This window comes from Myotis myotis, unplaced genomic scaffold (genome assembly GCF_014108235.1).
Source record: "Myotis myotis isolate mMyoMyo1 unplaced genomic scaffold, mMyoMyo1.p scaffold_m19_p_12, whole genome shotgun sequence".
Classification (NCBI taxonomy): Eukaryota; Metazoa; Chordata; class Mammalia; order Chiroptera; family Vespertilionidae; genus Myotis; species Myotis myotis.
In genome coordinates, this window is record NW_023416316.1 from 41,873,603 (window position 1) to 41,887,415 (window position 13,813).

Genomic DNA, 13,813 nt, shown 5'->3' on the forward strand with positions numbered 1-13,813 from the left:
CACTGCATTTTCTTTATTAATTATCATTTCTCCACTCACAAGGCTTACAGGTTTTCTCATATTTGCTAATCAAAAGTTGGAGGCAGTGCTAAATTGCACTTATTACGAAATCTTATTTCATGGATTTATTCTTAAAATACAATGAGAATAAATTTAGCCTCGGCTGACCAAATAAACCAACCCACAGAAGAAATTAGAGTCCAAGTGCACCTCAAAGATCAACTAGAATTTATTTATGTAATCCTCGGCAAATTACTTAAATGTCTCTTGGTCTCTGTTTGCTCACCTATAAAATTGGAAGGTGAATCAAAACAACTTCTAGAATTTCTTCTAAATATAACACTAGATGATTGGTCTTTCTAAACCCTAAAGTTTCACTAAGATTCTGTCTGCATTTCTGCTATTCCATACACTAAAAAGGTGTTATCTTGAATAAGGAAAAATACTGTGCTGAATAAACCATCCACAATGCAGCGGGCCATCATAAGAAATCAAAGTCCATAGATATTCCTCCAACACACACACACACACACACACACACACACACACTCAACATTATTTTAGTGCCAATGTTAGCCAAATTTCCACCATTGGAGTTTCATGTCAAATCTGAATGTCCCCTTTATTTTCATTCACTTAAAAGTGGAATTTATTAGATCACTTTTTAAAAAATAGCCACACCCTAACCATAAGCATGATTGTCCTAGTTTTATGCATTTTTTTCTAATAAAATTCAAATAAATATAGTCCATAAATAAAATAAAATTCCACCAACTATCTAGAATTGTGTTGTATACCCTCAGTGGTATGTATATTAGACTGAAAAATACCAGAGTAGCTTATGAAAAGAAGATTATACACACTGGTCTAGAATATAAGATTTGATTTTGAAGAAAACTACTAAAGTATTATTTCCATTGCATTTATTAGGATAAAAAAATCATCAACTGCTAAATCAATTATTCTTTCATTACTTAGAGAATCTGATTTCATAAATTATTATGAAAATGGGAGAATAGGACCACCGGTTAATGGGTAGAGTTCTTGTTTGGCATATGAGTTAGCATAAATTCCACTCTCGTCGTGCCAAGTGTTGATGCCAAATCTTTTGGAGCCATTTAGATCTGTGAACTGAGAACGGCATTTTCTGTGGACTATTGAATAATCATCTTGACAAGGATAATCCTATAAGAGGAGGAAGGAAAGAAAAGTGATACTGAATAACTGAAATATGTAAAAAGGAGTGATGTCTAAAAGCTGATCTTTAGTATGTTAGTCTTACTATGAACAAAGGTGAATTTTCAAACAATTGATTAATTTAACTTCTCAAAGTACAAATACCTCAATGAGAAAAAAAGGCTATTGCATTTATAACTACTTATAATTCTGAAAGAAGAAATTATTCATGGTTGTTTTATGAAACTAAAAATAAATTATTATACATTTAAAATTGTTCTGACCCATAAATTTACAGATAAAATTTTATGATTATCTATGTAAGACCCAAACAATTACAATTTATCTACCATTCAACACCTTTTTAAAATTAATGTGTTATAATTATTCCAAAGAATAATATCTTGGGCTATATCTTTAATAACTGCTATCCAGTCACACTTGCCAGTAAATGCCAAGTTCAAAGATTCATTCCTATGAGAAATTTACCTCAGCATAATCCAGTATAGTGTTTAAGGCATTTACCCTTAGAGCACATCATAAAAACTTCTATTATCTATATATATAAAAGCCCAGCGACCAGAACGGCAGAATGACCAGAACAACCGGAACAACTGGTGGCTATGACACACACTGTGGCAGCCTACCAGCCTGATCCAGGCCCCAACTGGCCCCATTCTTATCTGGCCCAGCTCCTGATCGGCCTTCAGCACCCCAATCAGGGGCAGGACTGGCCGGCCAACTGCCTGCGGCCCCTCCCCCACACTGGCCCAGCCCAATGGGCCTCCATGAGGGCAGGCCAGCTGGACCCCACCCGTGCACAAATTCATGGACCAGGCCTCTAGTAAGAAAATAAGACACTATCATTGACCATTTCCCAAAGGAAATAATGATTCTTTTAGATTACCATCAAGGGTAATGATAGATAAGGAACATAAAGCCCTTGAACTGATTATATAATTTCTCCCTTTAATTGGTACAAATTTTAAAGTACTAGAAAAATATTGAAATTAAATCACCAAAATCTATAAAAAATGAAAGAACAGCTAAACATAGTTCAAATCTTAGATTGGCTTTATTGAAAATAATTGAAAACTTTAACCAGATGTTCAACCATAATAATCATTATAGTGTCTATTTATTTTCTGAGTGCCATGGGCATAGTAGTTGAGTGTTTATATCTTTCAATTCATAACAGGGCTCTGAAGTACAAACTACTGCTCTCATTTTACCTATGAGAAAAGATAATTTGCTTAAAATCTCAGAAGAGGAGAATTTAAAGAATGCCAATATTAAGTGACTCAGCCAGGACTTCAAACTAACCAACTAACTGTAAGATCCATTATCCCTCCAGGATCCTCATGAAATTCTTAGCAATAAGAGATGAAAAGAAATATAAACAACAAAATCCTAAACCTACATCTAATCCATGTTCTTTTCTACATAATTTGGGCTTTTGCTTTTTGTTGTTGGGGTCTATTTCTTTGGGGTTTGTTTGTTTGCCTTTGATCAGGTAGAGGCCCTTTAAAATAGATTTTAAGCATCACTGGTGAAAACTGCCTTCTCAGAGGGAGGCAGGATCTGCTATTCCTACCCCAGCTGCCATCTACCTGAAGAGAGCATCAAATGAAAGGTCAATGTGTTCCTTTAGCACCTTTTATGCAAAGAGGATGATTCATTTTGATAATGTGAATGACAAGATTAAATGTGACGTTTTAGGAAAAGGATTCTGGCAACAGAAGGTACTAAAGATTGAAGGTGGAAAGGACTGGATTCAGGAAATGCAATTAGAATTGGATCTCAACTATTTACAATATCAACTGATGGGTGAATAAACAAAATGTGGTCTATTCACACAAAGAAATATTATTTGGCAATAAAAGGAATAAAGTATTGATAGATGCTATAACATAGACAACATTATGCCAAGTGACAAAAGCTAAACCAAAATACCACACAGTGTATGATTTCTTATATAAAATGTACAAAATAGGCAAGTCCACAGAGGAAAAAGGTAGTTTTTCAGGAGATGGAGAAGAATAAGGAGTGACTATTAATGGATGTGATGTCTAATTTTCTATGTCAACTTCACTGGATCATGGGCACCCAGACACACACACACACACACACACACACACACACACACACACACCTTGTAATCCAACTCATAGACTTATGGACTTCAGAATATCAATGACCAAACCTGGAAGAATCAGCTCATAGAGTTCTTCAAATGTGAAGAAAAATATGCTTTGCCTATAAGGCTTCAACAAGAGCTGGAAAAAAGAGCAGGAATATAAGGAAGAGTCTGGAGAATTGTAGGAAGAAAATAAGGGAAAAGGATAGCAGAAACAGTTTCCTAATGTACCCATCCCTACCTAGACTTTAATCAGGTAGAGTCTCTTTGACTTGGACACAGAGAAGTATCTATAATAATAAAAGAATAATATGCTAATTAGACCGGATGTCCTTTTGGATGACCTTCTGAGGGAAGTCTGGGTCCTGGGTGCCAGAGGGAAGCCGGTGCCGGCAGCCAGGGGAAAGAAGGCCTACTCTTGCGCTAATTTCATTCATCGGGCCTCCAGTCTATAAACATAAAAGCTTAATCAATCAGCCAGTAGCTATGATGTGCACTGACCACCAGATGCTCAATGCAGGAGCTGCTGAGCTGTAGTCACTTGGCAACGGTGGTTTTCGGGAGACGCACCCAGAACCAGAGAGGAGGGAGCCATATTCCAGGGTGTGTCACCCAAGAACCACCCTCTCAAAATCCAGGGCCCCTTGGGGTATGTCAGAGAGCTGGTTTCAGCCCCACAGGCCAGGCCGAGGGACCCCACTGGTGCACGAATCCGTGCACCAGGCCTCTAGTATTAAATAAAAGAGACTAATGGCAGAAAGGTATGTGGTGTCTTCTCCTGGCTTCCACCTCTCATGAGAACTCTTGAAACAAAACACATATCAGGCTGCCCTTTCATTTGCCTGGGGCACATACCCAAGCTGGTAGAGCAGCATGGTCAGGCAGACAGAGACTCTGAGAGTCATCAATCCTGAGCCACTCTTGGTGTCTTAGGGCATAAACAAGACCCTGAAGTAACTGCAAGCCTGCAGAGGAGGTTCAGCTCTCAGTTTCAGAATTAGATCTGGGAATGAATGGGAGTCAGAGAAGGTTTCTGTGGGGCCAACAATATCTGTGGGAGTGGGAATAAGGCTGAGTAATCCCAAACATGCCATGAGGGTTACAACGAAGTCCAAAGAGAAATAGAAAAGAATGACAGTTAACAAAGTCCACAGACCAGAGCGACTAACGCCAGCAAAGAAAAGAGCAACCAGGTGGACTAGGTATATCATCCCAGAGACCAGAACAGGCACAAAAAATGCCACTCAAAAATACCCTATTCTTCCCCCCTGGCATCAGGATACTAAATTGTATCCCTCTCTCCATATACCTGGACACTCCCTTCAGGAGAGTTGCAGTTATTACTGCTGTGTAACAGGTCAACCTACACGTAGCATGAGAAACAATGGCCATTTTTAGATTCTTTGGGTCAGGAATTTGGAAAAGGTACATCAAAGACAGCATCTCTGCTCCACAGTGTCTGGGGTCTCAGCTAGAAGTCTTGAATGCTGGGGGTAACTTAGGACCTACACTGGAAACCTCTCTCATTCCAATTGGTAGCTGATGTTGGCTGTCTGCTGGGACCCCAGCTAGGGTCGTTGACTGGAACAACCTCACAGGTTCCCTCACGTACATACTTGGGCTTCTTCATGGCATGATAACTGGGTCTGAGATTGAGGGCGGCACAAAGAGAACCAGGAGCTTTTTATCACCTGACCTCAGAAGTCACAAGCTTCACTCCCACCATAGTCACAGTTCACCCAATTGCAGGGGAGGTAATACAGATTCTGCCTCTTCATTAAAATCACACTGCAAGGGCATGTGAGGTGGCAGGTATGTTGCAGCCATTTTGGGACAATAACAATCTGCTACAGGGAGAAAAATAGGGAGTGTTGAGGTTCCCAAGGCTACCCTTAGATTCAATGACTTGCTAGGAGGACTCACAAGACTCAACATATAGTGGTACTAGGGGCTATGATTTATTACAGCAAATGGACACAAAGCAAAATGAGCAAAGGGAAAAGGCATGCAAAGTGAAGTCCAGACGAAACCAGGTGCAAACTCCCAAGAGTCTTTTCCCAGTGAGTCACACAGGATGCACTTAATACCCCAGCAATGAGTTGTGAAATGCTCTCTACTGGGGAAGCTCATTAGAAACGTAGTGGACAAAATTTTTGTGGGAGGCTGGTCACATAGGCACCCTCTGCCTTGACACCAAAATTCCAGACTTGCAGAAGGAAAGCAGGTGTTCAGCATGAACCATATTGTTTGCACATTTTAGGCACAGTGAGCCATTCTTATTAGAGAATCTTATCTGGAAAGCCAAGTTTCTAGATGCCAACCAAAGGCCAACCTTACAAGCAGGTTTTTGGTTTTTTTACAGGTAGCAGTCTCAGCTCTGCTCTGGTAGCTCTTTACTACAAAGAGGGGATGGGAAAGGATCTCTAAGAGTTTTTCAAGGGAGATTAAACACTTCTTGTAGGAACTACAATCAGGCTAATCTTTAAATGGCTTGAAGAGTATGTGTTTTCCCTCTGGTGGTGGGCTTGGGAAGAAGGCCAGTGATCAGGCACATTCTTTCCTATGCATATGTAAGTTGCTATATTTTCAACATCCTAACCTAATAATGAAATGTTTACTCAACATCAATTTAGTGGGAGTGGGAAGAAGTGTTTAGAAATTGTGTATAGAAACAGATTTTTGAAGTACCACAGAAGCTGTTGGCTGGTCCATTATTCTGGTGCTTCAGAGACCCTGACTTCTGACAAAGTTCATTTATGATAGAACCATCACTGCAAGCTTTCCTGAGCCCTTCAGGGAGACGAGGGTACCTGGGAAGAGGTAGCTGAGCTGTGCAGAGCCAAACTGGAGGAGACATGTCCGAGGAAAAAGGTAGAGGACTTCCCTGGCTAAGTGGGTAAAGAATCAGAGATGTTCCATAGCCTCAAACCTATGGGAGAGGTAACACTATTAAAAAGAATAAGACACACATGGAGATGGGGAGAGCTTGTTTCAGGAGGAGGAGATGAGTCAGATTTTAGACATTTTTAATTAGAGATGACATCAGCACAAAATCTTTATTTGGAAGGCAGTGCTGTGGAACAGATGGCCTGGAGGGAGGTCTGTGCCCTATGCACAGCAGTGATCACTGACTGGGAAAAATAGCTATAAAGAACATTATTGGGATCATGAATTATATTTGAATATAGACTGTGGATGACATAATTATACTGCATCAACTTTCCTGAGGTTGAACACTTTACCATAGCTATAAAATCCTGTTCTTAGGAAAAGCATGAATTATTTAGAGGTAAAGTACCACGGTGTCTCCAGCCTAATGGTAAACAATTGGTGACTCTGAGTCAAGATTATATGGGAGCTCCTTGTGCTATTTTTGCAACTTTCCTGTAAATTTGAAATTGGATAAAAATATGTTTCCCCCAAAAAGTGATGGTCAGGGAGCCATGGAGTAGATGAATTCTCTGAGATTATGGAAAATGAGATAAGCATGGTTCTGGGATCCAAATCTTGGGAATACTTTGAAGGACACAGAAGGAGAGATATGGAGTGTGTTGCAATGTCATAGATTCTGAAGGGAGAGGGAGATTGAAGAATGCAGTAGTAGCCAACAAATGCCCACTTCTAAAGAAACTTCAGAGAGAGCAAACCTGACAAAACATAACCAACAGTAAGGATCAATCTCTCAATCACTCTAAGGGTACTGTTTTAGGGAGGGTCTACCGTTGAATGGCCTGGCCTGCGTGATTCAGTGGTTGAGCATCAATCCATGAACCAGGAGGTCACTGGTTTGATTCCTGGTCAGGGCACATGCCTGGGTTGTGGGCTTGATCGCCAGTAGGGGGTGTGCAAGAAGCAGATGATTCTCTCTCAACACTGATGTTTCTATCTCTCCCTTTCCCTTCCTCTCTGAAGTCAATAAAAATATATTTTTAAAAAGAAAGAAAGTTGAATGAAACGTTCTGATAAAAGATGCAAAAAAAAGGAGCATCAGATAAAGGAACACTGAGCACTGAGGGCAATAGGCCCTGCAGAATCAGAAACCACTAAGGTGCAACAAGAAAATCACTGCCTTAAGGTTAAGAACATGTTCTTCTTCCTTTTCTTCTCTCTTTTTTTTTTCTTTCTTCTTTTTAACATGTCATAGAAAGGCAGGTTAGGATGTTACAGGAGGGTCCTCTTGGTCAATAGGGTTCCCAATTGACCTTCCTTCATTTTGAAGGACAAATAGAATATGGTTTTACCATTTATATCAGTAAAATGTATCCATGTATCTTTAAGTTACAGGTATCTATTGTACTGTTAGATACCCAATTCCTCCTCACCCCATCCCCGTCACTCCTTGAGTGTTATATTCTTACACAAGGCACCATTATTTCCCAAACCTTCTTTTTTTCCAGAATAAAATTATATTGCTATTTTTTAGTCAAAAGATACCCAATATTCACCCAGTTTTTCCCAAATTCCAAGGGACTGTTCTCTGGTTATTCTTATTTAATTTCATGCTTTTTCTTTAGGACCTTTTATTTTTTGATAGTTTTATTTTCAAGGTCATTTTCCATTTTAGGCCTGCCTTCTGGAATATCAGTAACTCTGTCTAATTTACTATTATAAGAATATTTAAAAGCATAGCTCAATTCCTCCATCCAGATCATCCATAAAAATGCATAATGGGTTGTGTTTCCTGGCCAAATCAGTCACTGTTAACTAACCTTGCATCCACCATTACAGACAGCTATTAGCCACCTGGCATTCATGCAACAAAGACCATTCTACCCTAGCAAGCCTATAAGTATGCTCGTTTAGAGTTCTCCAGTTACTCTTGAAAAGGCATTTTAGGCAGCAAGCTTATTAATGTGAATGTCACATTGGATGGAATGAAAGTAGACATAATAGTAGACTGCAGTGATATTTCGTTTCATTATTTTCAGTATACATCAAGCATAAAATTCTTTAGCACTTATATGCATTTGACTAAAGACCCGTCTTCCCCTAATAAGGTTGTCTTCTAAGCACACATGCAGAGTAATGTGGGAGGAAAAGAAAAATTCCCTTACAGCTAAATCTACTTTATCAACCCTTCACTCACCTCCTTCACTACTTATAAAGTGATGTCATTTCTATTGGGCATTTTTTTCTCTCCTGATGATTTAGTTACAAACATAAGAGTAATTGTCAAATATAGCAATATTAAATATGTAAATAATTATATATTTTTTGTTACATATTTAAGAAACATTCATTATCCTTTTTTGATATAATTTTACCAAAAAAAAGTGCTTGTAACAAATGCAGGTATTCAACAGAAGGAAAATAGTCATAGGGAGTGCAAGGAAGTTTAGGCTGTGAGTTTAAATGTAAACATTGATGTCACTAATGAGTCTAGTCAATACAGTAAGTTTTCATCTCAAAGAAAAATATGGGGATCTACATGAACAAACATTTCACAAAATAAGCGGACAATATTACACACTCTCTAGTAATGGCAAGCATAAAAAACTAAGCAATATACTACTGAACCTTAGCTATTGACTAATTTTTTCCCTTCTAATGAATACATTTTTATTGGTCATATCATTTTAATCACATAAAAATAAATATCATTCTTCTTATTTCTCAGTCTATATTATGTGAGGACACCTGCAGCGGTTTTATATGTGTAACGGTGCACTTAGGTAAAAATTTGAGTCTTAGAGTTCTCAATTTAAATTTTTTTGTTTCCATTACAAAAGTCAAATATGTTCACTGTAGAAATTAAAGATAAAAAAAGAAGAAAATGAAGTCTCCCACTATCTTAAGTTCCCTGGAGTAGAACTGAACTTTATGACTTAACCAGAAAGGAGACCATGGTTACTTAACTTCAGAAGCCAATATAATTACAGAAAAAATAGGGTTCTTTTTACTAAAAGGACACAATACCAAAATAATCAAGAACTGAGTTTTCTGAAAATAGATATCCATCATTTCTCAATTGTTGGTGATACACAAGATGAGCAGAAGTTATAATATTTATTTCTAATTTTAAAGCAGACTTGATTTCAATGTCTGCCAAAATCCTTAATCAAAAAGATTACTTGGTCATAAACAAATGGCTATTAGGATGGGACAGGATTAATGAAAGAGACAGGATCAATAAAAGAGAATCAAATCAAATAGTAGAATTTGAGAGCCAGAGAGCTCATGAATACCTTTCTGTCTATACCAGTGAAGATGAAGAGAGAGAGAGAGAGAGAGAGAGAGAGAGAGAGAGAGAGAGAGAGAGAGAGAGAGATTTTGAGGAACTGGCTCACATGAATGTAAGACTAGAAACTTAGGCAGAATTTCTATATTACAACTGTTGAGGCAGGATTCCTTCTCCAAGAAACCTCAGGTTTTCGCTCTTAAGGCTACCATCAACTGAATGGACAAGGCCCACCCACACTACTGAGGGTAATCAATAAGGCAAATCCTATTGTATTCCAAATAACTGGGTGAAGCTGTGGGAGTCCTGTGAAGACACATCACAGGGCCGGAACATTACCTAGTTAAATTTCAGGGCAGAAGTTTGGCAAAGCCCTTCGTAAGGAGGCATTAAAGTAAAGGCAACTCCAAAGCTTAGGGGAGTTTCTTTCATGTGAATGAGCTGAATTGAACAATAAAGGGCTCCTAATGATGCTGCCTACTTCCAACTCCTATCTAAGATGCATTTTTGTTTGGGATGATACTCAGAGTATTTCTCAATCAATACACCACCAGCCAATCAAATTGAACAAGTCCCGGTTAGGCAGGTGTTAAACTTCCAGAAGGTCCTGGCTGGGCCCACAAGCCATGCATGAAGCACAGGAAAAGCCCAATGCCTAGGGCCCACATTACTTTTGGAGTCTGACAATACTAGTAATGTTTTCATTTCTTTTAGAATTTTTAAAAATAAATATAACATCAATGTAACTATGGTTATACCACTAAATTGTACACTGAAAAAGGGTTAAAATAGTACATTTTATATTATGTGTATTTTACCACACTGAAAAAGTGCAGAAAAGTGCTTTTGAAAAGCTAACTATATTAAATGATGGAAACTCCTAGCTAACCAGGAAACGATGGTGATAATATAACATCCAAAAAACATCTCGAGGCAGAAACCTTTGGTACCTAATAAGCAGAAAATTTTGCTTAAAATAGAGTATAGAGGACAAAAAGTACTTCCCAGGAAAAAAATGAGTATAATATGCTTTAGTTTTGTGTAATAACACTTATTCATTTATTGGCAATAATTTCAAAAATATTAACAATAACAGGGTTGGCTAACTTCTAAATATGGGTGCTGGAAATCAAACTACCAGACAGCAGGAAGGAAGGGTGGGGCCAAAGACTTGTCCCCTGTCCTAAAGGCTCACGTAACCTACAACACAGCCAGCCATGGACCAGTCCTCCAACCTACCTTCTCTGAATCTTTTCCTCTCTTGATTCTTTGGGAAAAGGAAGGGGAAGCTTTTAAAAGACAGTATCTTTCACTGAAATTGGGTGAGCCATAAAAAGTACCCAGTGCAAGAAGTAGAGTTCTGAAGGTGTAGCTTGCAATTCTTATTCATTTCTCTCCTTGGAAATAATTCCTTAACTTTCACATATTCTGTATTTCCTTACTTATGTCTAGAGTTCTGGTATGATAAGTTGCATTTTCTTTAAGTTTCCCACAATGCTGTCCCACTTTATGAAAATACGCATTTAAGCAAATGTAAGAGCCCATCATATAAAAATTGATACAAGTTTCAATTCATGCACAAAATTTGAAGTAGTATGAATCCAGATATTTTATGATTCTATAATTGCAAAAGTGGTAGCCTGAGTGAATGGTGAACTATTTATGCTAAGGCCATATGGTAAAATGCCTAGCATGAAAAAAAAATTAGTATTTTATGAAGTGTACTAGAGGCTCGGTGCACGGATTCATGCACTGGTGGGGTCCCTCGGCTTGGCCTGCACCCTCTCACAATCCGGGACTCCTCAGAGGATGTTGGAGAGGCCAGGTCGAGGGACCCCACAGGTGCATGAATCCATGCACTGGGCCTCTAGTATGCATGTAAGATCTTTGATTAATCTCTTCCCACCCTCCCCCTCCCCTCTTCCCTCTGAGATTCATCAGTCTGTACCATGTTTCCATGCCTGTGGTTTCCACTCCTGTGTTAAGCATCTGACTCCTGGTGGTCAGTGCATGTCATACCTACCGGCCGGTCGGTAGGCCAGTCACTTAGGCTTTTATATATATAGATACTTGTTTATATGCAAGATAACCTCAGTTACTATTCTGCTGTTATTTATCCACCCACTTATAATTTAAAATATTTTTATATTCTATAAGAATGTAATGCAACCATTCATTAAATAGGGGTGCTAAAAAGCAGTGCTAAAAACATGTCTCAAAATCAATTACTTTGGCTTGGAAGTGAATGAACAAAACTCTAACTAAAGCCAAACAACTGCCATGGCATGTTGTGCTATTAATGTGGAAATAAGCAATGGAGAAATATTAGAAATAATGCTGAAAAAATTAAAACCATAAGTATGTAACACAATGGCTAAAGACTTATGCACTCAGAGAATAAATACACCCTTAAATTTCTGCCTATAGAAAATTCGTCCTTGAGGCTTTGTGAGTTTGTAATTATGTCTTCAACTTCATTTTGTTTAGAGATGGAACCAAATTCCATGTATATAAGGAAACAGGCCTGAATTGCATTTTTAAGTAACGTATTTGTTTCCTTGTGTGTTTTCTGATTATAAAAATCAGGATAAAAAGTGTAGAGATGAAGAAAATGACCAACTTTAGTAGCATTTTGACAGTTTTTTCATTTTTTTCTTCTATGTTTTATGTAGTTTAGATAAAATATATGTTCAATTTTGCATACTAATGTTTTTCTTAACCTTAAATCAGTGGTTCTCAACCTGTGGGTCGCGACCCCTTTGGGGGTCGAACGAGCCTTTCACAGGGGTCGCCTAAGACCATCGGAAAACACATATATAATTACATATTGTTTTTGTGATTAATCACTATGCTTTAATTATGTTCTATTTGTAACAATGAAAATACATCCTGCATATCAGATATTTACATTACGATTCATAACAGTAGCAAAATTACAGTTATGAAGTAGCAACGAAAATAATTTTATGGTTGGGGGTCACCACAAAATGAGGAACTGTATTAAAGGGTCACGGCATTAGGAAGGTTGAGAACCACTGCCTTAAATGAAGATTTATCAAGACACTAAGAGCTATCTTTCATGTTATAAAGGATACAACAACCTCATCATATGATTATAGCATATTCAATTAGTACTATTTCTAATACTAAAACATAAAGCATTTTCCAAGTTTAGCCATTATAAATAATCCAGTGACTAGTATCTCTGCATTTTAAATTATTTTCCTTTGGGGAAATTTCTTAGAAGGAAAATTATTAGATCAAATAGTATCTTGATACATACTGCCAAATTCCTTTCCAGAAAGATTAAAATAATTTACAATTTGCCTGGCAACAGATAAAATAACCCATCTGGTCCTGGCAGGGTGGCTCAGTTGGTCAGAGTATCATTCCATATACCAAAAAGGTAGTGGGTTTGATTCCCAGTCAGGGCATATATCTAGGTTGTGAGTCTGATCCCTGGTTGGGGTGCATACTCGAGGCAGTTGATCAGTTCCTCCTCCTCCCTCTCTCTCTAAAATACATTTAAAAATATACCCTCAGGTGAGGATTTAAAAAAAAATCTCACCCCATCTTCACCCAGCTGCGTATTAAATGTATAAATTTAATTTTTAATTAATTTAGTTTTCCAGTCCTCTAAAATGGTAGTTATTCCCTTTTATTTGAGAGCTCTATTTACCTCTGAGTGAATATTTTTAAAAATTAATGGCTGGAATCTTTCATGGGTTGCAGTCGGATGGCAGCTGGAGTGGGAGTCCAGGCTCAGGTCGGCTGAATGTCCGAGATGGCTTCTTCATTCCTCAGCCAAGTTCAATAGTGTTTCTGCTCATGGCCTCTCCCTCTAGCCCAGGAGCCTGGATTTCTCTTGAGGTAGCTCAGGGCTCCAAGAGATTTGAAAGCAGTCTTTTTATAAGCTAGGCCTACATCTGGCACAGGGTTACTTTTGCCATGTTCTATTGATCAAATCAAAAGCCCGACAGTCCAGATTCAAAAGGCAAAGAGACATTCACATCTTGCTGGGAAAGTGGCCAGCACCAACAGAAGGCCAGCCATCTTAGAGACAATCTACCACATCCTTATTGATCTTTACTCATCTAAGCTTTTCCTGATGAAAGTATTTTAAATTTGTGTTGCTATAGTAATTTGTATGCTTTTTCTTTAATAGTTTACTAACCAGTTAGTGCTGATGTGAAGGAAAGATACTGTTTTTCATATGCTAATTTGTATTTACTCACTTACTAAATGGTCTTATTTAATTCTCAGTTTAATATCTTGGTTTTCCTAAGAAGGTAATCATACTATCTTAAAATAAAGATAAAAAT

The 13,813-nt window shown here is 38.0% G+C and overlaps 1 protein-coding gene across 1 annotated transcript in view; it reads right to left on the bottom strand.

Annotated features, from left to right (window-relative positions):
- Positions 1–925: 925 nt before the first annotated feature.
- Positions 926–13,813, bottom strand: part of CUNH9orf135 (chromosome unknown C9orf135 homolog) — a 69,109-nt gene continuing 56,221 nt past the window's right edge. Inside the window, exon 6 of the mRNA XM_036330884.1 lies at positions 926–1,185. Within this exon, the coding sequence (XP_036186777.1) occupies positions 1,000–1,185 (186 nt within the window). The 3' untranslated portion in view covers positions 926–999. The remainder of the gene's footprint in view (positions 1,186–13,813) is intronic.